This window comes from Octopus bimaculoides, chromosome 10 (assembly GCF_046866305.1).
Source record: "Octopus bimaculoides isolate indiv1 chromosome 10, ASM4686630v1, whole genome shotgun sequence".
NCBI lineage: Eukaryota > Metazoa > Mollusca > Cephalopoda > Octopoda > Octopodidae > Octopus > Octopus bimaculoides.
In genome coordinates, this window is record NC_142937.1 from 55996979 (window position 1) to 56023574 (window position 26596).

General features: G+C 37.9%; 2 protein-coding genes across 2 annotated transcripts in view; both read right to left on the reverse strand.

Annotated features, from left to right (window-relative positions):
• Positions 1-2935, reverse strand: part of LOC106881235 (prolyl 4-hydroxylase subunit alpha-3) — a 59690-nt gene extending 56755 nt beyond the window's left edge. The window contains exons 1-2 of the mRNA XM_052971004.2: positions 2281-2935; positions 611-786 (exon numbers count right to left, since the gene is read on the reverse strand). Coding sequence (XP_052826964.2) covers positions 611-786; positions 2281-2492 — 388 coding nt within the window. The 5' untranslated portion in view covers positions 2493-2935. The remainder of the gene's footprint in view (positions 1-610; positions 787-2280) is intronic.
• Positions 2936-6676: 3741 nt separating this feature from the next.
• Positions 6677-26596, reverse strand: part of LOC106881238 (prolyl 4-hydroxylase subunit alpha-1) — a 45552-nt gene continuing 25632 nt past the window's right edge. The window contains exons 8-14 of the mRNA XM_014931548.3: positions 20549-20616; positions 19426-19540; positions 12182-12232; positions 11656-11736; positions 9858-9926; positions 8708-8804; positions 6677-6778 (exon numbers count right to left, since the gene is read on the reverse strand). Coding sequence (XP_014787034.1) covers positions 6699-6778; positions 8708-8804; positions 9858-9926; positions 11656-11736; positions 12182-12232; positions 19426-19540; positions 20549-20616 — 561 coding nt within the window. The 3' untranslated portion in view covers positions 6677-6698. The remainder of the gene's footprint in view (positions 6779-8707; positions 8805-9857; positions 9927-11655; positions 11737-12181; positions 12233-19425; positions 19541-20548; positions 20617-26596) is intronic.

The following is a 26596-nucleotide window of genomic DNA, read 5'->3' on the forward strand; positions in this document are numbered from 1 at the left end:
ATCAATAGGATTTGAACTTGTAACACAGAGAGCTGGAGCAAATACCACAAGTTATTTTATATGATGCAATAATAAATTTTGCCAGTTTGCTGTTATTGTATTATAATTAATAAAAGACAAATAGATGGAAAGATGGCTAGAAATATTATGGACCCTTGGTTACATTTCACCATCTTAGTCTCATTTATTTGTGGCTTAGTCTGAATAAGATCTTTGGGACAAGGTTGTTGGTGGGGATAGAGAACAGAGAGGAAGAAACCACAACCCATGGGTTGTGGAAAAGTGGTGTACTCAGATATTGAGTTATCTCTAGAGTGGTTGATCTGTCTAAATGTCTTGCAATGGAGTGGAATCTACTAAAGGTACTCAGTGGTAAAAAGGTTGTGTTATGTCAGGCAATAATCTACTACTCAAAAATATGCACACTAAGATAGACTTAAGCACTGTTTTTGTTTAACCAATTTTGCTTGTGATGCTTGGGTTGATCTAGGGTCATACAAGAATACATATACATAATGTTGTGCTGTGGGATTGAATCTGGATTGACATTATTGCAAACTAAAGTTCTTAAGCACATGAAACTAAATGTCAATTCTATTGTGGTACTTACTGTTTGCAAATGTTTCTGACTCTGGTGTAACATGTTCAGTCCTTAATATCATGTTTAATAGGTCCTTTATTCGGTGCCATTCATACAAGAATCTGTGAACAAGCTGATAACTATTCACTGCATTTCCTACTTGTCTGCCTTCTTGGGACAACTTGTGTTCAGTTTTCACAACAAATCTGCAGTGAATTATTAATATGTTACATAATGGATGGAATCAGAAAAATCATGTTTTATTTATCTGTTTATAAACTTAATGTAACAAAATGCTCGGTTTTAGTTTCATTTGTCTACTTTCTGAGTTCAAATCACACTGAGATTGATTATATCTTTCACCTCTTCAGCATTGTTAATATAAATATTTGTTCCCACTTAAACATGGATTATCTGTTAGAACAAACTGTATTGTGGTAGATACCATGAGAGAAACTCTCATATTGGCTTTTGGTGCAAAATGCACTCTTGTTTATATTGCTAGCAGGGAGATAAATTCATGCCCTCTCCAGTGCTGAGACCACCAGATCACGTGATTTTGATCTTTCTTGGTCTTGTCAATGATGGATGCTTAACCACTAGAGATAGGAGTAACTCATCTCCAGCCAGCAATATATAGAAAACAATGCCAGAATAGGCACTGCTGTTGTTATTAGCCAGTGAGCTTGTTATAAATATATATATTAGTGACAAAAGCAATATAAATACTGAGAGGTAATATTTATCCCCACTTGAATGTGAATGTTCTGTTAAAACAAACTTTACTGTGGTAGATACTATGAAAGAAACTCTCATATTTTGCTTTTGGTGCAAATTACACACTTGTTTATATCACTAGTGGGGAGATAAATCCCTAAAGTATCAAAATGATAAATTATCATGTTCATGGATAACAGTGAGTATCAAATCAATGACATTCATATTCATTCTTAATGCAGTCCTGAAGATTTGAAAGTAAATATGTTACTGACTGTTGAATTTTGTCTTCTGATAAATGTGTGTTGATAATACACTTAATACATTGAGGTAAAGAGATTCTGAGACACCACAGTAAGAGGGTGCTGTACTAGCACTAGGCTTGTACTCATTTTCAGCTGAGAGAGAGAGAGAGAGAGAGAGAGAGAGAGAGAGAGAGAGAGAGAGAGAGAGAGAGAGAGAGAGAGAGACAGAGGAAGAGAGGATGGATAGCTAGCTAGCTAGATAGATAGATAGATAGAAAGATATAGAGAGACAGACAGAGGATATATATATATATATATATATATATATATATATATATATATGGAGGGAGAGAGAGAAAGAGAGAGGATAGATAGATAGATAGATAGATAGATAGATAAATAGTAGACAAATAGACAGGCAAACAAATAGGAAGATACACAGATAGACAGGTGGATAAACAGGCAGTTAAACAGAAAGACAGAGACGGCGGGATAGATGGACAGACAAGAAGACTGACAGACAGATAAATAAATATGTGGACAGGTTAGGAGAGAGTAAGAGAGAAAGAGAGAGAGAGAGAGAGAGAGAGAGAGAGAGAGAGAGAGAGAGAGAGAGAGAGAGAGGGGGAGAGAAGTAGGTAGGTAGATAAGGGAGAAGGAGTGGAAAGAAAATGTGTTTGGATGTTTATAAATATTTCCCAATCAGTAAAATGAATTAAACAATTTTTTCTATCTTACCTGATAATATCGTTCATATTTTGACCACCAATATCTCGAGATTCAATACCATTTTGACTTTGAATGAATTTCCCGAGAGAACTCAATAAAACCAATTCTAGATTGGATAAAACTTTCAGTTTCACAACAGATGAGAAGACCTCAGCATTGATATTCAAAGTTATTTGTGAGGACCACACCAGTAAGAAAGCAGTGACTGTCTGCTTGAACATGGTGTGTGTGCATATATATATATATATATATATATATATGTGTGTGTGTGTGTTAATATATTTATGTATGAGTATATTTATATATATAATGTGTATGTATCTGTATATTTTTATATAATGTGTGCTTGTCTGTTGCTGTGTCTGTCTTCTCTATGTATGTATGTATGTATGTATGTATTATGTATATATGTATTTTTATATGTATGTATGTATGTATGTATGTATGTATTATGTATTATGTATATGTGTATGTGTGTGTGTGTATGAAAGATATTTGTAACCCTGTGTTAACTTCAACTTTCCAGTCTTAGATATTGTAATTGTAAAATATATCAGCACAAACACAACATGATCCAATGTATATTGCTTGTACAATATATCTGTACAATATATTTGTATATCAACGCAAATACAAGATGGATCCAGTCAAAAGAATCAGAGCTACTGAAGTATTTTCAAATGAGTGTGCATGTATGGTGTATGTGCGTACATGTGTGTGTACGTGTGTGTGTGTGTGTGTGCATGTGCTGTTACTTTTTCTTTCCCTCCTGAATCTAGAATCCAGTAAAGACAAGTCGTGATTAACGAAGGGAGGTTGAAACAAATCTCTATTGATTTTGAGCAAGCATGTTGTTTTTACAAGCTTGTTTAATAAATCACATCTTTTTGGTGATTTGTGTTTGGACAAGTCAGAGAAGGCTATCTGTCAGACACATTTAGTGAATCTGAACAATAATTTCCTTGGTCAGTGATGGTCAAAGTTGGTGGTAAAGTTCTTTTCTGCTGAGATGCAGTGAGATATTTGAAGGAATCTTAAATGTTGTCAGCATCACTTTTAATCTGGCTTCTGTCACATTAATTGCAACATCTTATGTTTTTTCCCTCTAATATATTCCATTGATTTTTGAAGTCAATCTCTAAAACACTTATGTGATTATATGTATGTTTTGTCCGTCCATTTGTCCATCCAGCTATCGATCCATTTATCTATATATCTATCTGTCTGTCTAATCAATCTAGCTTGAGATAAGTATCATTTAATAGATATAGGGGTCATCAAGTTTCATACTCAGATAGTGCAGTAATTGGATGGACTTCTGTATAGTGTATTATGCATGATGCAGCAATCATTCACATGGTACCAGGCTATTAGATAATGGCATTATTTGAACATGAAAGTTCACATATAACCCATCTATTCATTAAACAATCTTTCTCTCTCTCTCTTCATATATATATATATGTGTGTGTGTGTGTGTGTGTGTTTGTGTGGGTATATGTGCATGTGTGTGTCTGTTTTACGTGTGTGCAAATCAATTAGATGCAATCTAATGTCTTTGTAACATTTCAACAGAACCTCCATTACTTCTCTTCTTTTCCCCTTCCAACTCTTCTTCCTTCTCTTCCTCATTAGAATCCACTTCATCCTCTTCAATAGCATTACATCCATTTTGGGTTTTGTTACTATCATCCTAACAAGTACCCCACCACCATCCCTTCACTACTTCTACTCTACTCTGATAGACTTTTCCATTGTCTGTTACAATTTCATCTCTTTTACTCTTTTACTAGCTTCAGTCATTTGACTGCGGCCATGTTGGAGCACCACCCTTAGTTGAACAAGTTGACCCCAGGACTTATTTTATTGGTCTTTTTCAATGAACCACTAAATTACAGGGATGTAAACACACCAACATCAGTTGTCAAGTGATGGTGGGGGAGGCAAACACAGACACACAAACATATATATATATATATATATATATATATATATATATATATATATATATATATTTACAAAAATAAATATATATGTATATATATATGATGGGCTTCTTTCAGTTTCCCTCTACCAAATCCACTCACAAGGCTTTGGTCAGCCCGAGGCTATAGTAGAAGACACTTGCCAAAGGTGCCACGCAGACTGAACCTGGAACCATGTGGTTGAGAAGCAAGCTTCTTACCACACAGCCACTCCTGTTTACTTATGCTTGATATGATGACTGGCACGCCACATATACCACTAACTATAGGGTCTCTGTGGCATTAGTCTGTCATTTGAGCATTCAACGTTAATTTTTCCTGGAGTCACTGCTCCTCATAGGAATACTGTGGATGTCAGGTTTTACATCTTTGTCTGCATTAAAAGTGCAAGCAGCTTAAATGAGATTCATTTGAGATTCTCAATTTGAAGAACTCTGCAAGACATCAGTATCAGTAGATTAAATCAGTTCCAATATTTTACTGGTTCTTTATTTTATCAAGCATGGGTGGATAAAAAGAAAAGTTGACATCAGAAGGATTTGAACTCAGAATGTAAAGGTTCAGAATTGAACACCATAAAGGTTTAATCAAAGGAGGAAGGACAATACCCAAGATCAACTTCTAGGGCTTCCATAGTTGGTGAGATGAAGGATGGAAGTTACCCCCAAACCAGAGTCTTGACCTGAAATGCTTACCACATTGTGGACTTTTCCAAAGGCACCCAACAGTCAGATGGTGTTAAACCAGGTAGCAGAGTAAATCTAACTCTTAAGAACAGGAAGAATGCATTCAATAGACTTCCAGATAATTTCCATCTAAATTTTATTCACAAGGCCTTGACCAACCTGAGATTATAAAAGAAAACAGCTGCCCAAGATACCACATGGTGGGATTGATCATGAAACCATGTAGTTGCTAAACAAATTTGTTAACCACAGTCATAACTTTGACTTAAATATCCTTCATTCCAATTAATACATTATTGATTGATTAATGATTCCATTGTACATGTTAAGTCATTGAGTGGTGATCTTGGTAATTAGAACTTGTTTGTTTTTAACAATAAAATTATATATTTAACTTGTTAGCATTCGGTTTACTGTGTCAAATGTAATGCTTGTTTATTCACATTGTTTTGAATTAATCAGGTATCATCTCATAGCTAATAGATTTCAATGCTGTGATTGTTTATTTTTTTAGAATGACATCTTAGAGCAGGTGTGTAAAGCCAGATCTGGATGGTTTGGACATAAAACAGGTAGAACATTTGGGCTGGATATGCCCAGTTTAAATGCTAAAGGGCTAATTAAGGATTTGCGTAATTAAAACTGTACAAAAAAATGAAATATAATCAATAAAAATGGAGGAACCTTTATACAGCCTGTTCCACCTGATAAAAATAACAAAAAGTGGTATCTAGAATTGAAGAACTTCAGTCAATTTTAATGATGAAGAATGAGTTGTTCAAAAAACTGAATTATTGATTGATTGAATTAATTATATGAAGTGGTTAAGTATTCTACAGACACATGTACCTTTAATGTAATTCTCAGCAGAATCAGTGACTCAGATTGTCCAAGATGGATTTTTAAATGACAGGTACAATCCATCCAGAAGCTTCTTCACAGTTTCCAGGTCTATCTTCTTTCATCCACTAGTATGATTTGACTCAAGACTATAATCCAAGATTCTTCACAGCAGACTCAGATCTACAGTCTTGTGATTGTGAAATGAACTTAGATAATGTAGTAGTTCCTGTCCCAGATACCTACTTCATAAAAATAATGGCCATGACAAGGATGATTCTGATAATAGATCTACTCAAACATGATTGACCTGGGGCTAAATAATACAAAACAAAATGCAATAACAACAAACCACATTTCTGTTTTATTGTAGTTTTCTAAAATACGTCCATCAAATGATATTTCAATTTTTATCCAAAGTTGTATCTTGATACATCTAAGTTAGTCCAAGTTACTCAGAATGACACTGAGTTTGCTGCTCCTGGTTTCATCACCTGATCAATCTTACTAAACATTAATTCACTTAATTGCACACTGGAACATTGAATAATGTTTGACTCAAATAATATTTCACATACTTTATTCATGAAATCATACATATTACTCAAGCATTAATAATAATTATAAAATGATGATGGTATATATATGTGTATGTGTGTGTGTGTGTGTGTGTATGTGTGTGTGTGTGTATATATATATATATATATACATATATATATAATTATATATATGTGTGTGTGTGTATATATATATATATACATATATATATATATATATATATATATATATATATATATATATATATATATATACATATATATATGTATGTATACGTATATATATATATGTGTGTGTGTGTGTGTGTGTGTGTGTGTATGTATGTATGTATGTATGTATATGTATATGTTTTATTGTTTTAGATATCTTCAGCATTTATTTTTAATCCACATGGTCGTTGGAACATCTGTTCTACTTCATGAATCCATTTATTGGCAACTAGAAATGTAAACAAAAACAGAAATATTGTCAAATGTAATAACAACAACAACAACAACAATAATAATAATAATAATAATAATAATAATAATAATAATAATAATAATAATGATAATCTTGATGATAATAATAATGGTTTCAAATTTTGGCACAAGACCAGTAAGTTTAGGGGGTGGGGTCAAATCAAGTACATCAACCACAGTACTCAACTGGTACTTATTTTATCGACCCCGAAAGGATGAAAGGCAAAGTCAACCTTGGCAACATTTGAACTCAGAATGTAAAAGACAGATGAAATGCTACTAAGCATTTTGCCCAGCATGCTAATGATTCTACCAGCTTGAATAATAACAACAGTTTTTATATAGTTAAAAAGATATCTGGTGTGGCATCTGGTGAGATGTGTGGTACAAGAAAACAGAGGTCATCATCATCTTCATCATCATCGTTTAAAGTCCGCTGAACTATTTGAAAGAAACATCTAGACGAGGATATTTTATGGCTGATTTCAATTTAATGAAAAATATTTAATGAGATATTCAATGAAACTGCAACAATAATAACATTAAGACTAAATTAATCGTGTCTGTTTTATATTTCAATAAACTTCTGAAATAGTAACAACGACTCCAATGGCTTGAGATGCTGTTATTTTGAATCTTGCATTGTCAAGGAAGTTTGTTTTAAATGCCTCTATTACACAAATAAAGGGAACAGTAAATAAGAAATAGAGTTACTGTATAATTAATAATGTATAGGAAGAAGCATTTGCACATCCCTTCCTCCAGAAAAATTAATTTTAAAATAAAAAGAAAATCATTTTCAGAATGCCAAAAAGTAAATAGTCTGAAAGAACCTTCAGTTAATTCAATATCATTGTTAACTGTTAACCAATTATTGTCAGGATCATCAATTGTAACCAAAATGGAATAAATTATGTTTATGAACATAATTTATGGTTTCATTAATATAGAAGGTGTTAACGCAATACAAGTAAATAAACATTCAGATAAAACAATAGATATGACAAGTGCAGAAATTCTTTATTGGGAATTCAATATTTAAGCTAATTAAGGCAGCGAGCTGGTAGAAATAGCACGTCGGGTGAAATGCTTAGCAGTATTTCGTCTGTCTTTACGTTCTGAGTTCAAATTCCACTGAGGTCGACTTTGCTTTTCATCCTTTCAGGGTTGATAAATTAAGTACCAGTTGTGTACTGGGGTCAATGTAATTGACTGGACCCCTCTCCCAAAATTTTGGGCTTTGTGCCTAGAGTAGAAAAGAATATTTAAGCTAATTTTTACACATTAATTCATATTCTTGATGCCATGATGTGTCTCCTTCTTCAATTGTTCCAGGTTGAGTATGTAGCTGTGAAGACATCTATATGTGGAGAGTGAACATCACCAGAAACCAAATCCCTCTGGTGTTTTGGTGATCAGTTGAGCTGTATTTGTTGGTTATGTTCATGGAAGGTTCTAGTCATGACACCAAACTATCACATGAACAACAGCTAGGTTTGTGCACATGATCAAATTGTGATTTCTATGTGGTCAAATGTGGGATCAAATCCAATTGTAACAAATGTATTCAAATACTATAAAACTGTGAAAAACTTAGAATCACAGAGGTGAGCAGCAGACATAAACAAACTAACTCATTTCCAGCAGCTGCCTTTACAAGTTTCAAAACTGCCACTAGGTTGGGTTTTCCTTATTCTTGGGACCATTATTGTATAGAGGTGTGCACAACACAGGGGGATTCAATGGTAGAGTGTCAGACTAAACATCTTGTTACTTCATTTCAAATGTTTACATTTTGTGTTCAAATTCTTGCATATTTTACTTTGCTTTACCTTCTTCCAGTCCATAATGACAGATAATTTGTCATTCTTGTAGTAATTTGCTGTAGTTGCAAGTGAATTCTTACCCCACTTTGATCCTACTGCAACTGGACAACTAGCATGTAATGTCTTGGGATCTCGGCGCTGGTTTCTTTTCAAATTGTACCAAAAGACTGCTGAACCCTGAAACAGAAACACAATAATCACTTTAGGTGACTTAGAGAACAAAACAAAAATAGTTCTGAATCCATGATGTTTAATAGTACGAAATAGAAACTAAAGTAATAACAATAAGAGGCTATGGTAATAGCAACTATATTGATGATGATGATGATGATGATGATGATGATGACGACGACCACGACAACAACAACGACAGCAACAATGATGACGACAATGATGATGACAATAATGATGATGATGATGATGGGGCTGTATTGGTTCTGACATCTATAAATATAATAAAAGAACAATGCTTTCTAAACCTCCAGAAAGCTTTCAGTGCTTGGTACTGTAGAAGGGTGGAGGGTATTAAACGAATAAATGATGAGTATCTTCATGGATGGATCTACCTCTTATGGTTAGATACTGATTCTACAGTGAAAGGTGAACTGAGAAACAAGATTAACAATAATGTCCACATACAAAACACAATGTCCAAAGAAGAATTCAACTGAAGAACTGCTTCATCCAATACAATGTCAATTTAGAGTCTCATGGTCCAGCACTGCAGACACTGGGACACTTCATTTCTTCTTTTAACTATTACTTGTTTCAGTCAATGGGTCACAGCCATGCTGGAGCATCACCTTAGTGGGTTCAGTCAAATAAATCAACCCCAGTACTTATTTTTAAGTCTGGTACTTATTCTATCAGTCTCTTCTGCCAAACCACTAAGTTATTGGTTAAACAAACCAGCACTGGTTGTCAAGCGGATGGGAGATACAAACACACATAACACACACACACACACACACACACACACACACACACACACACACACACACACACAAATGGGCTTCCACATAGTTTCCATCTAACAAATTCACTCATAAGGGTATGGTCAGTTCAGGATTATAGTAGAAGACATTTGCCCAAGTTGACATGCATGGAACTGAACTCAAAACCATATGCTTCCAAGCTAGCTTCTTAACCATGCAACAAATCTAAAAGAAATTTGTTAAATATATTTCTTCCATCTCTAAAACATTTTTGACAAAACAGAGTGAGACCCACCTTTATTACAGGTATCTGCACATTAATCTTTGGAAAAATTGTGGCTCCTCCAAGTGTAACATTGGACATCTAGAAGAGAGAAAGAAAAATGGTAAAAGAAGCAGGAGAAAAGAAAGAAAAAGAAAACTGTGAATATATCATTGAAGAATTGAGGGGTTATTTTTAGTAGTCATTTTTAGCAGTTGTTGGGGAAAAGATGTGGTGATATTTGTGATGCTGGGTGGGGATAGGGTGGGGGTGATGGTACCAGTGGTGATGACGGTGCTGGTGGTGGTGGTGGCAGGGGGCCTGGTGCTGGTAATGGTGATGGTGGTGGTGATGATCATGATGGTGCTGATGGTGATGGTGCTAATGGTGGCAGTGCCTATACACACCGGGTCATTTATTAAGTGTGTGTATAACCCTAGTGATTGTCACACCTATTTTACTTCTTTAATTAAAGACTGGACAACCAGAACAAACCAATGTGATTGCTGTTAGTACACATCCACTAGATACAACAAACCCAATGTTACAAAAATGGTACATTCCTAAAAATATTGGTTTTAAATTTTGGTTCAAGGTCAGCAATTTAGGGGAGGGGTTCAAATGGTACTTATTTTATCATCCCCAAAAAGGATGAAAAGCAAATTTGACCCCAGCAGCATTTGAACCCAGAATGTAAAGACAGATGAAATGCAGGTAAGCATTTTTGTCTGGCATGCTAATGATTTTGCCAGCTTGCTGCCTTAAACGTTCTTTAAAATATTATGGTAACATTGAATTCCATAATTTGAAAGATCCTTCTCATCAATTTCCATTTTACATAGATTACTAGGAAATAGGTTTGGTATCATAGACTTTAAGATTTTCAGGAATACATTTTCACAATTGAGGTGATGTCTATCTGTGGCAGTTATTCTTGACATTTTTAGTAATCTCATTGGAAGAAGTTTTAATTTTGTGCTTTTAGTTATGCAGGTATTTTGAAAATACCTCACGGAGTGATGACTGTGCCCTGCGTAGTTTCAGGTTGCCCTTTGGCAAGGCATAGCACCCATTCAGCTACCCTTAATGGTGAAGTCATAGGACTACAGCATGGCAGATTGTGAAGAGGTAGCAGAAGAGTTCAACTGAGCCAGTGGTGCTTCTTACATTGATACCGATCAGAAGAATCCTAGAAGATCGATGGTCAGGATCACCAAACTCTATCAAGAGAGTAACTGTAATGCATCCATAGGGGTGGTATCTATGGTTGTGTAATCAGCTAATAAAAGAGTAACGCTTTGACTCAAGTTCTCAATTCAAATTCATAATAATGGAATTGGATGGTGAGAGAGAGCCATGGAAATCTGTGAAAGCAACGAAATAATTTTAAATAACAAGAGGGGTAAAAAAGGTTGTTGACTGTGCATTTTGTAAGGAAAATGTATAATTTATTTTTTCACCTTCTTTGATATCTTCAAGATGTCACAAACCAATGTGAGATGCCTCAAGCGGGACACTCGACCTGCTAGAAATATCAGCCAAAATTTTCCACAAATCGCACCCACCGGAAGGAAGGTTCATCCAATGACATGCTTTTACAAATCTCTAAAATATAGGGTGACCACAGCTGGAGTACTTTTGATCATAGGTCTCTTCGATAAGAGCTGAAATGGGTCTAAGAACCCCACCACCATCACCACAACAAATAACAACAACAGCAGCAACAACAACAATGGCAATAACAACAACCTCAAAGTATTTTCAAAGCATTTTATTAAGTATTTAATTACTTTATCCAACCCCAAAAATGTTTATTAAAGCTGTGACTCACATAAAGCATCCATGTTGCTATACGATCTCCAGAACCAATGAGGAATTGACTGGCAGATTTTTCCAACTGTTCCTTGGATTCCTGGGTAATGAATTAAAAAAAAGTCATGCTAGATAGATACACTAAATGATATTAACAACAAACACACACACACACACACACACACACGCACACACACACACATATGACTGGCTCCTTTCAATTTCCATTTACTAAATCCACTCACAAGACTTTGTTCAGTAGTGGGGCTAAAGTAGAAGACACTTTAAGATTCCATGTAGTGGGACTGAACCTGAAACCATGTGGGAAGAAAACTGCCAGTGCCTTCATTGTATACATCTTACGTCTAAATGATGTTGAGGCTGACTTTCTGTAATTCGATTTATTTCAATCAGTCAACTATGTCCCTTCTCTATAAGTGTTGGCCATGTGTGTCAGGTATGGAAGATGTCTTTAAACAGATCTAGATAAACAACTACTTTGAAATATTTGAAGAAAATGAAAACAAAACCAGTCAAATACTTACAAAATAATCAACACGTGGCTCATACATTGCTCCTAGACCATAATTCAGAACCTGAGAACAAAACATCAACCAAAAGCATTAATATATATATATATACATATACTTTAAAGATTGTAGTTGTTTATATATATATATATATATATATATATATATCATCATCATCATCATCATCATCGTTTAACGTCCGCTTTCCATGCTAGCATGGGTTGGACGATTTGACTGAGGACTGGTGAAACCGGATGGCAACACCAGGCTCCAGTCTGATTTGGCAGAGTTTCTACAGCTGGATGCCCTTCCTAACGCCAACCACTCAGAGAGTGTAGTGGGTGCTTTTACGTGTCACCCGCACGAAAACGGCCACGCTCGAAATGGTGTCTTTTATGTGCCACCCGCACAAGCCAGTCCAGGGGCACTGGCAACGATCTCGCTCGAAAATCCTACAGGAGCCAGTCAGGCGGTACTGGCAACGGCCACGCTCAAAATGGTGCATCTCATGTGCCACCCGCACAAGAACCAGTCCAGGGGCACTGGCAACGATCTTACTTGGCTTGCCGGGTCTTCTCACGCACAGCCCATTTCCAAAGGTCTCGGTCCGTAGTCATCGCCTCGGTGAGGCCCAATGTACGAAGGTCTTGCCTCACCACCTCAGCCCAGGTCTTCCTGGGCCTACCTCTTCCACGGGTTCCCTCAACTGTTAGGGTGTGGCACTTTTTCACGCAGCTATCCTCCTCCATTCTCACCACATGTCCATACCAGCGCAATCGTCTCTCTTGCACGCCACAACTGATGCTTCTAATGTTCAGCTTTTCTCTCAAGATACTTACACTCTGACGGGTATTCACATTGACATTACACATCCAACGGAGCATACTGGCTTCATTCCTTGCGAGCTTACGTATGTCCTCAGCAGTTACAGCCCATGTTTCACTGCCATGTAGCATGGTTGTTCGTACGCATGCGTCATACAGTCTGCCTTTTACTCTGAGTGAGAGTCCCTTTGTCGCCAGCAGGGGTAAGAGCTCTCTAAACTTTGCCCAGGCTATTCTTATTCTAGCAGCTACACTTTCAGCGCACCCACCCCCACTACTAACTTGGTCGCCCAGATAGCGGAAGCTATCGACTACCTCTAGTTTTTCACCCTGGAATGAGATAGAAGTTGTTTCCTGTTTGTTTGCAGTCTTTATTGCACCTGAACATCTGCCACAAACAAAAACTAACTTGCTAGTTAACCTGCCTTTGATGTTGCTGCACCTCTTATGTGTCCATAGCTTGCACCGGGTACATCTTATAGAGTTACTACCTACTCCTTTTCTACATACTGAGCAGGGCCATCTACCTGAAGGGGTTTGTGTTTTATCTACCTTCCTACTTATTAGGATTTTGGTTTTAGCTAGGTTGACTCTAAGGCCCTTCAATTCTAGACCTTGCTTCCACACCTGAAACTTCTCCTCTAGTTCTGATAGTGACTCCGCAATTAGGGCAAGGTCATCAGCATAGAGGAGCTCCCAGGGGCAACCTGTCTTGAACTCCTCTGTGATTGCTTGGAGGACTATGGTAAATAATAGGGGGCTGAGGACGGAACCTTGGTGGACCCCTACCTCTACCCGGAATTCATTGCTGTACTCATTTCCAACCCTCACCTTACTGGCAGCATCTCTGTACATGGCTCGCACAGCTCTCACTAGCCATTCTTCTATCCCAAGTTTCCTCATTGACCACCAGATAAGGGATCGGGGGACCCTGTCAAAGGCTTTCTCCATGTCAACGAAAGCCAGGTACAGAGGTTTATCCTTAGCTAGGTATTTCTCTTGCAACTGTCTCACTAGAAATAAGGCATCAGTAGTGCTTTTACCTGGCACGAACCCAAACTGCATCTCATCTAAATTGATTCGCTCCCTAATTAGTTGGGCTATGACCCTCTCTGTAACTTTCATAACCTGATCTAACAGCTTGATGCCTCTGTAATTATTTGTATCTAAAGCGTCCCCTTTACCTTTGTAGCAGTTGACTATGATGCTGCTACACCAGTCATAGGGTATGACTCCTTCGTGTATCACCTGGTTCGTAATACGGGTGACTAGGCTATAGCCAACACTGCCAGATATTTTGAGCATCTCTGCAGTGATTCCTGATGGGCCGGGGGCTTTCCCGGTCTTCATACTCTTAATTGCTTTATCTACCCTGGTACTATCAACTCGGATAGCTGGTCCCTCTATTGGGTCGACATAAGGCAGGCTCTCTTTCTCCCATTCATTCTCTTTATTAAGCAATCTATCGTAGTGGCATCTCCAGACCTCTTTCTTTGCATCCTCATTTAATGCAAGCGTACCATCATCCATGCGAACACATTTCTCTCCTACAACATCACTATTCTCTCTCCTACACTGTCTTGCAACACGAAATACCTCGAGTCTTTGGTCCTCACGGCGCAGAACATTGGCAAATCTTTCCTTATCTGCTTCCCCTCTGGCTAAATAAACCTGTCGCCTAGCCTCCCTTCTGGCACATTGGTACAATTCCCTGCTACCACCGTTCTTCCAGTCCTTCCAAGCTTGTTTCTTTTGTCTAATAGCCCTGTCTACCTCCTTGTTCCACCACCACGTTACTCTGGGTTGGGAGGGGACCTTACACCACCCACAAATCTGGTCGGTGGCTTTCAACAGGTTGTCCCGCAGAAATCTCCAATTGTCTTCCACGTTGTATGATGCTATATCCCCTTCTATTTCGTTAAATGCTTCAAGTAACTTGTCTCTAAGTCTCTGTCCGTTTGCAGGGTCTTTAAGCTTCCACACCCTTCTTCTCCAAGCCTGTCTAATTCTGGGCACCCATTTTGCCTTGATCCCAAAGTCGCTAACTACTAATCTATGTTGTGGGGTACATTCTTCGCCAGGGTAGGTTTTGGCATTTATAAGCCGCCCTCTTTCCCTATTTCTGGCGAGGATGTAGTCGATTTGGCTAGAGTGTCTGCCGGAGCGGTAGGTGACTAGGTGACTGGCAGGTTTCCTGAAGTTGGTATTGCAGACCATAAGATTGGTTGCATCACAGAACTCCAGCAGTCTGGTTCCCTCCTCGTTGTGGGAACCGAAGCCATAGCCTCCATGTATGCCATGGAAGCCCCCAGCACGACGTCCGACATGACCGTTGAAGTCTCCAGCCACAAAGAGAAGGTCCCTGTCACTCGTCGACGAGGTAGTTTGCAAGAGGGTGTCATAGAATTGGTCTTTCAGACCATCTGGTAGCCCAGGTTGAGGTGCATAGGCTGAGATGACAGTAGCTAATCTATGATGAAACACTAGTCTGATCTTAAGTACTCTGTCACTTACTCTAACGACCTCGATTACCTTATCCACCCATTTCTCCGCTAGAAGTATTCCTACGCCCCCGACCCCGTCAGTGTTCCCTGCCCAGAAAATCTTGTACCTGTGTTCTTTGCCTGTGAGGAACCTTGCAGAACCTCCTCTCCATCTTACTTCCTGGATGCAGCACATATCTACGCATCTCCGTTCAAGCATCTCAACAATTTCACCAGATCTACCTTTCAGCGTGCCGACGTTGAGAGTGCCAATCCTAACAGTATGGGTGTTGGGGGTGTGGGCCTGTAGCCTGGGAAGGGGAAAAGCAGTGTCGTGTACCTGAAAAGAAAACTTGCAATTGGAAGAATTCATAAGCAAAACAGTACCTACAACCTGCAAACATTTCTCAACCTTAATGTTAATGCGCTACCCAAAGGTAGGGGAGAGGATGGCCAAGGGAGACAGCCGGGAGACAGCCGAGGTTGACAGGATGACAGAGGAATGAACTTCCGGTGGAGGGGGCGGGATGACAGAGGAATGAACTTCCGGTGGAGGGGGTGGGATGACAGAGAAATGAACTTCCGGTGGAGGGGTGGGATGGCAGAGGAATGAACTTCCGGTGGAGGGGGTGGGATGACAGAGGAATGAACTTCCGGTGGAGGGGGTGGGATGACAGAGGAATGAACTTCCGGTGGAGGGGGTGGGATGACAGAGGAATGAACTTCCGGTGGAGGGGGTGGGATGACAGAGGAATGAACTTCCGGTGGAGGGGTGGGATGACAGAGGAATGAACTTCCGGTGGAGGGGGTGGGATGACAGAGGAATGAACTTCCGGTGGAGGGGGTGGGATGGCAGAGGAATGAACTTCCGGTGGAGGGTGGGATGACAGAGGAATGAACTTCCGGTGGAGGGGGTGGGATGACAGAGGAATGAACTTCCGGTGGAGGAGGTGGGATGACAGAGGAATGAACTTCCGGTGGAGGGGGTGGGATGACAGAGGAATGAACTTCCGGTGGAGGGGGTGGGATGACAGAGGAATGAACTTCCGGTGGAGGGGGTGGGATGACAGAGAAATGAACTTCCGGTGGAGGGGGTGGGATGGCAGAGGAATGAACTTCCGGTGGAGGGGGTGGGATGACAGAGGAATGAACTTCCGGTGGAGGGGGTGGGATGACAGAGGAATGAACTTCCGGTGGAGGGGGTGGGAGGGCGGGTTACCGCCAGCGAGTAGATAGGGCTCTTAATTGTAGATTTTAAATATTTGAGAGACAACAATGCATAAATCGTAATTTTTTAAAAGAGCAATGAATTCTGGGTGATTAGAATATAACGTAGCATGAATTTAGGAAGCTTAGAAAATGAATAAGCATGAATTTAAGACAACAACTGAATTCAATTGAATTTCATGGAGAGAAACAAGATAAATAATAGGGGGCAAAACTAAAGCGCAAGGTATTATGAGATGTTTGAGGCCGTAAATAAATAAAAAATCTCTATCTTATCTGCATCTTGGGTATTTCGTCGTAGTATGTCAGCGAGATAATTTAGAATGGGTTTCTCATTTATATATAGCCAGAACCTGAAGACCTTAAGGAAAAACTACGAAGGGGAGAGAGAGGATGGAGGGGTAGACAGAGGCATGGCGGGAGAAAAGATCATCATCATCATCATCATATATATATAAAGAGAGAGAGAGAGAGAGAGGGGGGACCAGTCAAGCAGCACATCACGCTGTAATTCTTGGGATATATATATATATATATATATATATAAACAATATATGAGTATATGCATATATATGTACATGTATGTACATACCTTCATCTACATGTACATATAGATACATAACTGGGTACATGACGTGGCAAAAGAACATGGACAAAATGATAAACAAGGTACAACAAACAAGCAAGCCACATAGAAACATCTCCTTCATCAGCTGCCACCATTAAAACACCGGCGTTTTGAAGAATTTATATATATATATATATATATATATATATATATATATATATATATATATATATATATATATATATATATATACATACATATATATACATATATATACTAGCAGAGATACCCGGCGTTGCCTGTGTTACATGCAATTGAAGAATTAGACTTTACTGTTATATTTTCTGTAATGAACTGGAATAGCTATGATTCGAATTTCATAAAAATTGCAGCTGAGGGTTCTTTCCCTCTTTATACACCCCAAAAAAAATTCTAATCTTGACACATGTATCCTATGATCTTTATGCGCAGATTCCAAAAGTCCAGTCTTATGGAACCTGTTAAAAGGATTTTGCCCCTGAAAAATGGAGGTCATGGAGATCTAAAATGTGGAAGTTAAGGCCCCTATTGGAGGTGGGTGTCTTAATGTCAACCAGAGAAGTTGAATTGTTGAGAATCTTTTTAACTTGGGTCTTATATATATTGTTCAATTTTCTTTGAAATAGGAAATATATGTACGTTCACTAAGTTTGTAAAAGAGAGCAAAGCTACAGGAAACCAAAAGACGATTGAACACAATAAGCAGTCAGCTACCCTACTCTAGTCGTTACTACTCCCCAATGTAGGATTCCTCACTATACAGGTGACAAGCACAACCGTAAGATGCATTACGGATGTATAGCAATTGGAAGGGTGTGACCCAACTGAAACATTAACAATTGTGTGACGTGAGGGCTAAAGGGAAATGAAAGTGTCACCTCTGGAGTTTGCAAATGACCACTATACTGATAGGTAACTGGACAGAATAAATTTACAATCTATAAATGTCTTTCAATAACCAGTCACTCATCTGGGAAGGCCTTGAAATCAATGTTACCATCGGGGGACTATGTGTGACCCAGTGATAATAAAAAGACTCGAAGGAGGCCTGCAACTGAATCAGTGGAGGCAAAGATGCGTCTCATTTACTTGACAATTTATGCACCACATTACAGATATCACAATCTAAGTATATCTCAAAGCAAACATTTACACTGTTGTACCATTGAATTACAAATAACGCTTATCTTTTATGCTCGGGTGACCCTACAGCTTCCAAGGGTACAACTGCATTTGTCTTTACTTAGATAAAATAACTAAATTGTAGGTGTTAAGTTCCCATGAGGGGGATCTTTGTAACTTCTAAGAAGATGAAATTTTAGAAATATTACTTCATTTGTGTCTAATATCTATGGTTAAATTCAGCTTTATGATGAAAGTAAAAAAGATTGTTTTTAGAAGCATGGGATGTATTGTAAGATACAGAAATAAATTTATTTCTCAAATGCATGATAATGCTATAAATAGCGTGATCAGGATAAATAATCCATATATTGCAGAAAAATACGTTACTGGCCAGCCATGAGACTCGAACTCACATCTCTGTGATTACGCTTCAAGTGTTTTACCATTAAACTAAACTGCCCAGCAACGAATTCTTCTGCAATTTTAGAACTTATAAATTTAGCTTCATAAGATGCTAACATGGATTGTGGATCCCCGGTTTACTATTTTGTTTGTATGGACCCTCCTCCACCCCCAATTTTATATGGATCCTGGTTGAAAATCGCTGAGCTAGAGTTTTCAGAAAAAGAAATCAACCAGCTAATTCACATATTTCAAAGATGACATATTGAATATTGTGGTCTTAGATAGAAATTTCTTGAAGAAAAGTGATGGAAGAGTTGTGGCATCAATATTTGACCCTGGGCTCAACAACAACAATATCAACAACAACTATAACAACAACAATATCAACAACAACAATAACAGTAACAACAATATCATCATCAACAACAACAACAACAACAACAACGACGACGACGACGACGACAACAACAACAACAACAACAACAACAACAACAACAACAACAACAGTGTACATGTATGAATATAGAAAGAGACTAATTCAAAGAGTAATAATGAATGTTACAAGAATCTATGTTAAGTTGTCCTTGCCTGAAGTGGTTCTGCATTGGAAACGAAAACTTTAAGTTGAGTATTTAATCCAGTGATACTTCCAATTCTGTGGGACAACCTGCGTAAAACTGGGTCTGAATCCCATAACCAAGCACTGCAACATATAGCATCAATATAAAAAAAACACAGGATTATACACAATCAACTTAAAAAAACTGGATTATACAGTCATTATATAAACTAGATTATACAGGATTAACATAATACTGGAAAATACAGGATTAACATAAAACTGGATTATATAGGATCAACATGAAAGCTGGATTACAGGGGATAAAAAGAAGTGATCATTTGTACCACATGAGAACATGCACACACACACATGCAAGTACATGCTTACACACATACACACAAACACATGCACATGCACGAATGCATGTACACACATGCACACACACACAAACACAAGTACACACACACACACACACACACACACACACATGTGCATACATGCACACTTGTGGCTCTAGTAGAATGTGTCTGATGTAGGCTCAGCCTGCTACCTAACTAGTTCAATATATTAATTAATAACACTGTGTAACAAAGTTTTTATTTTTATTTTTTTTTTGTCTTTGGCCAGTAAGTGTTATTTCATATTTGATTCTGACTAGAAATCAAAGGAATTGACTGCTATTCCATTCAAGCTTCATTTTTGTGACCTAGACATCAATGTTTTGAAACTGACCTATTTTCCATTACATTTCACACAAATTCATCACTGAGTTGCTGAAGCAGAAAATTTTTTACAGCAAATATTCTGCTCAATATCACAGATTTGCTCATCAGTTGCTTGACCTTATTCACTGGAGCATGTCCCTCGGTGGATAACAATATGTGAATCTCTGATCACAAGCAAGAGTAGAGGGGAAGTACCATAGCCATATGTTGAGAAGGATTCTTTGGGGTTTGAATGAATTTTGTAACAAAAGCAAAGTTTCAGGGAAATGATGGCCATTTTTCATACTTTTTAGGGGTAAGCAAATAGGAAATAACAGTTGCTACCCAAGGACAAAAATCATGTTACACAGTGTAATATCGTACTTAGGAGGTGCATTGCCCCAAGATTAGTAAACCGATTAAATGGATAAAAGTTATTTTTTACCGTTGACTTATAATGTCAGTTTTCATGCCTTGAATGATGTCATCATCACCAACTTTGGAGCTGTTAAACTAAAGATAAAAACAATTTCTTAAATTATTACATGTTTACAAACTTCTTAGGGAAGTATTTCATTGATTTAACTGTCCCTACCCCACTCTAGCTACCATCAATATTTGATTGGAATTTATTTGATCGAACTCCAGAAAAATATTAAAAAAAACATACTAAACCTATGTATGATTTAAACTCAATACTGCAAATAATTCTGTCCAAGCTTGACCCATTTTTGCCAACTATTGCCTGATATTACTACTACTACTAATAATAATGATAATAATAATGATTTCAAATTTTTAGTCCCAAGGGCAAATTGGGGGAAGGGATTAAGTTAATTACATCGATCCCAGTGCATAACTGGTCCTTATTTAATCGACCCCAAAAGGATGAAAGGCAAATTCAACCTTGGCAGAATTTGAACTCAGAACATAAAGATGGACAAAATACCATTAAAGCATTTCACTCAGCATGCTACTGATTCTACCAGCTTGCTGCCTTGATAATAATAATAATAATGATAATAATAATAATAATAATAATAATAATAATAATAATAATAATAATAACAACAACAACAACAGCAGCAGCAGCAGCAACAACAACAACAACAACAACAATAATAATGGTTTCAAACTTTGCTACAAGGGCAGCAATTTTGGGGGAGGGGACGAGTTGATTACATCGGCCTCAGTGTTCAACTGGTACTTCTTTTATCAACCCCAAAAGGATGAAAGGCAAAGTCAATCCCTGCAGTATTTGAACCCAGAATGCAAAGACATGAAATGCTGCCAAGCATTTTGCCCAGTGTGTTAATGATTCTGTCAGCTCACTACCTTACAATATTAATAATAATAATAATAATAATAATAATAATAATAATAATAATAATACTGGGCTAAACTAAATGCAAAAGAAATAGACAGAGAAAAATCCCAGCAATGGTTGAGAAGCTCAGAACTCAAAGCAGAGACTGAAGGATTTTATTTGCAGCACAAGACCAAAGCCTTCCCACCAGAAATTACCAAAAACATATAATGAAAAGAAACATAACAAGTAACTGCAGAATATGTGGAGATGGACAAGAAACAATAAATAATTTTATCTCTGGCTGCCCAGTCCTGGCTAAGAAGGAATATATTCACAGACATGACAGAGCTGGGACCTACATACACTGGAAGCTATGCCAACACTATGGAATAACAACAGAAAAATGATGGTATAGGCACACGCCAGAAAAGGTCACAGGAAACGAGAAAGCAACCATACTCTGGGATATGCCAATACATACAGATAGAGAAATTAAGGCCAATAGGCCAGATATAGTTGTCAGAGATCATGAAGCAAAAAAAAACCCTTTCTAATTGATGTATCAATACCAGCAGATCACTACGTTTCTCTAAAAGAAATGGAGAAACTTTCAAAATACAAAGACCTGGAAATAGAGGTAACTCGAATGTGGAATCTAAAAACAGAAACAATTCCTATCATAGTAGGCGCCTTAGGTATAATAAAAAAATATTCAGACAAATACATAACAAAAACACCAGGACTTACAAATATATATAACATACAGAAAATTGCACTACTGGGCACTGCACACATCCTACGCAAAAACTTTCAATACAGTAACCATAAGAGCATCACAGCAAACCACAGCACATACCCAAGGCATACAGAGCTGCGCTTGGTAGTGAAGTCAAATCACGCTATAAAAATAAAACTACTGAATAATGATGATAATAATAATAATAATAATAATAATAATAATAATGATTTCAAATTTTGGCACAAGGCCAGAAATTTTGGGGGAGGGGGTAAGTCGATTACACCAATCCTAGTCCTCAACTGGTACTTTTATCAACTCTGAAAGGATAAAAGGCAAAGTCAACCTCAGTGGAATTTGAACTCTGGACATGAGGATGGACAAAATGCTGCTAATCATTTGCTTGGTGTACAAACTATTCTGCCAGCTTGCTGCCTTACAATAATAAAAATAATCATCCTTTCTTCTAAAGGCACAAGGCCTGAAATTTGGCACGAGGTGACTAGTCAATTATGTTGACCCCAGTACTTCACTGGTACTTCATTTATTGACCCCGAAAGGATGGAAAGCAAAGTTGACCTTGGCAGAATCTGAACTCAGAAGGTAAAGACAGACGAAAAGCCACTTAGCATTTTGCCCCTGCTGCTAATGATTCTGCCAGCTTGCCACTTTTACAATAATAATAATAATAATAATAATAATAATCGTTTAACGTCCGCTTTCCATGCTAGTATGGGTTGGACGATTTGACTGAGGACTGGTGAACCGGATGACTGTACCAGGCTCCAATATGATCTGGCAGAGTTTCTACAGCTGGATGCCCTTCCTAATACCAACCACTCCGAGAGTGTAGTGGGTGCTTTTACGTGCCACCGGCATGAGAGCCTGTTGGGCGGTACTGGCAATGGCCACACTCAAAATGGTGTTTTTCACATGCCACCTGCACAGGAGCCAGTCCAGCGGCACTGGCAACGACCTCACTTGAATGTTTTCTAACGTGCCACCGGCACAAGTGCCAGTAAGGTGATGCTGGTAACGATCATGTTCAAATGGTGCTATTTACGTGCCACTGGCACGGAAGCCAGACACCTGCTCTGGCAATGATCATGCTCGGACAGTGCTGTTAGTGCTCTATTGGCACAGGTGCCAATCATTGAATATGGTACAATTATGATTTCACTTTCGATTTCACTTGCCCCAACAGGTCTTCGCAAGCAGAGTTTAATGTCCAATGAAGGAGTAGTTGGCATGGGTGCCAGTTATTGAATTTGGTTCGATTTCACTTGCCTCAACAGGTTTTCGCAAGCAGAGTTTAGTGTCCAATGAAGTAAAGATACGAATAAGTGAGCTGGCTACACTTCTGGCAGAGGCCACGGATTATGGTCTCCTGCTTGCCAGGTCTTCTCATGCACTGCATATTTCCAAAGCTTCCGGTCACTGATGCTTCTTAGGTCCAACTTTTCTCTCAAGGTACTTACACTCTGTCGAGTATGCACACTGACATTACATATCCATCGGAGCATACTGGCTTCATTCCTTGTGAGCTTATGCATGTCCTCAGCATTCACGGCCCATGTTTCACTACCATGTAGCATGGCAGTTCGTACACATGCGTCATACAGTCTGCTTTTTACTCTGAGCGAGAGGCTCTTTGTCACCAGCAGTGGTAAGAGCTCTCTGAAATTTGCCCAGGCTATTCTTATCCATAATAATAATCTCTCATGAAGGAGAGCAAAGAATTTGCTCTTGATTCCATGCATGATACCCAAGCTGGACAGCTTGAGGAAAGTGCAGCAACTGTTGCTGCAAAGAAGATGAATTTAACAGCAAGGGAAAAGTGCATGAATAATTGGCTGATAGGAAGGTGCAGAAACCTCTACATGACAAATATGTGGCTTGTAGCAAACAAGTTGATGCTGACCTGAAATATACCCATCAGTGGTTACAGAGCTCAATTTTAAAGACAGAGAGCAAAGGCTTCATTTTAGCTGCTCAAAGCTTATTGACCTGGAACTACCAAGCCAATGGTGATGAAAAATGGAGTAGACCTAAAGCATCAATTTTGAAATGATGAGATTAAAACAGTGAGCCACCTTATCTCTGGATGCAAAGTTTTAGTACTAGTTGAATATAAATCAAGACATGACAGAGGTGGCCAATATCTACACTTGTTAATATGTTGGTTAATATGCTGTTATTATAAAATCAAAAGTGATGACAAATGGTATAAGCATCACCCTGATGTTGTGACTGAAGGAGAAAATGTAATGTTTCTTTGGGACGTTCCAGTACATAGAGACAAAACCATCAAAGTTAATAAACTGGATATTGCTGTGAAAGATTAAAACAACTAAGTCTGTTTATTAATCGACATGAGCATACCTTGTAATCATAATATCTCAACAAAAGAATTTGATAAACTCAGAAAGTCTAAAGATTTGCTCATTGAAATCGACAAAATGTGGTATCTCAAGGTGGTTACCATACCAGTGATTGTAGGAGCACTTGGAATGATAAAAAGAGGAACTAAAAATGATTTAAGAATGATCTTTGGCTTACCATTCATGCAAGGAATGCAAAAGATTGTTTTAACTGGTACATCACACATACTAAGAACAGCATTGTTGTTGTGAGAATGATTACCATCCATGTATATAATTTCTTTCCCACATAACTTCATTTGATTTTGTAAACAAACAGTCTGATGTATTTATTTTAATGGCCTATCAATATATACAGTGAGTTTCTTTGTCCTCGGTATTGAGAAGACACTCATCAAAAAATGAAAACAAAATTGAAGGAAAAACTCATAATAATAATAGATTCTAGTATAGGCACACGGCCTGAAATTTGGAGTAAGAGTTAGCTGATACCATTCACCCCACCTTCCTCCCTAAGTATAATTGGTGCTTTATTTAATTGCCTCCACCACAAGGATGAAAGAAAAATTTGATCACAATGGAATTTGAATTCAGAATTTAAAGAACCAGAAGAAATACCACAAAGCAGTTTGTTGGAAGCTCTGAAGATCACACCAGTCCATCAAACTTAATGATAACAACAACAACAACACCAAGAAAAATAATAATAATCAACCAGGTGTGAGTAAAATACATAATACAATATATTAAACATTTTGTACAAAAATAAAACAATTAAAGACAACTCTCCAACAAAGATGTGAGAAACGACATCCTGGTGAGAATTAATGTAACCCCACCATTCCAACCATCTTCAGTGTTGGCCATGTTGAAAAAGAATCCTACATCCTTTTGAAAGATGAACTTTAGCTGTTGACTTTTGCTATTTATAAACTATTGGTTCACCTCTCCCAATAATCTATCATCTAGGTCAGTGGTTATCAATCATTTTTTGCCAGTGGACTCCTTTGATTTCTATTTTACTAAGGGAGCAAGCACCCTTATAGCTATTTGTTATCTAAAAACTCCTCTTATATCTTTATGATTAAATATTATTAGGAACTGTGTAAAAATATTGTTAAATTATTTTATGTATCATTGAAATTAAACCAGTTTTATTGTACATAAATTTTAACAACAAAATCTTATATGGACTCCCTAGGGCCATATGGATCCCAGTTGAGAACCGCCAATCTAGGTTTTCAATAACTTCAAATGCCATCTCTTCTTCAGTCAACCCTATATTTCTTTTGTCTTCCTTTGAGTTATTCACCAGATTCACCAGGTTATTATTGATGCTTCAGAGAACTGAATCTCAAGCAATCTTGGAAAATGAATATCTCCTCATGAAGGACTTAACCTCTGGGCCTACTTTTAATCTGCCCTGCATTTTTTTGTTGCTGGTCCTGACACTTCCCCACCATCCCCACATTTCTCTTGTCTCTATCTCCTACCTAGTGCCACAAGATAATGGAGTGGTACTACAGCTCATAGTCTCTGGTCTGTCCTGTGGTGGAGGAAACTTCTTGGCTTCTAAGTATTCTACCTCAGCATTGACCCCTTGGTGCTGGTGGCACTGAGGAGAAAAGGAATTCATTTGCCTTTACTCTGTTTATGTTTGTTGGTGCTCAAGAAACAGCAACTGCATTCATTTCGATTTGTGATGTATGTTATTGGTGTTGCTGTTGTTGCTGTTGTTTCTGTTGCTTTCTGTCAACCTTGATTTTTGTTGACTCCTGGGTTGAAGGTCCTCAGGTAGCCTTTAATTCCACTCATGTAGCAAATGAACTTTCTGCCCTACATCACTACTGTGATTGCTCCACCTCTTCTCCACTCCACTACTTCAGTATTGTTCAGCTCTGGGATTGCTTTATGATCTTCAGGGGTCATCAGGATTCATCAAAACCTGGAATCCTTTAACAAACTCTGGCAAACCACATACTGTCACAGGCCATCTCCACATAAGTACCTCAGTAAAGGTGATGATAAGTAGCAGGTTGACATCACTACAAATATTTCAAGCCCTGA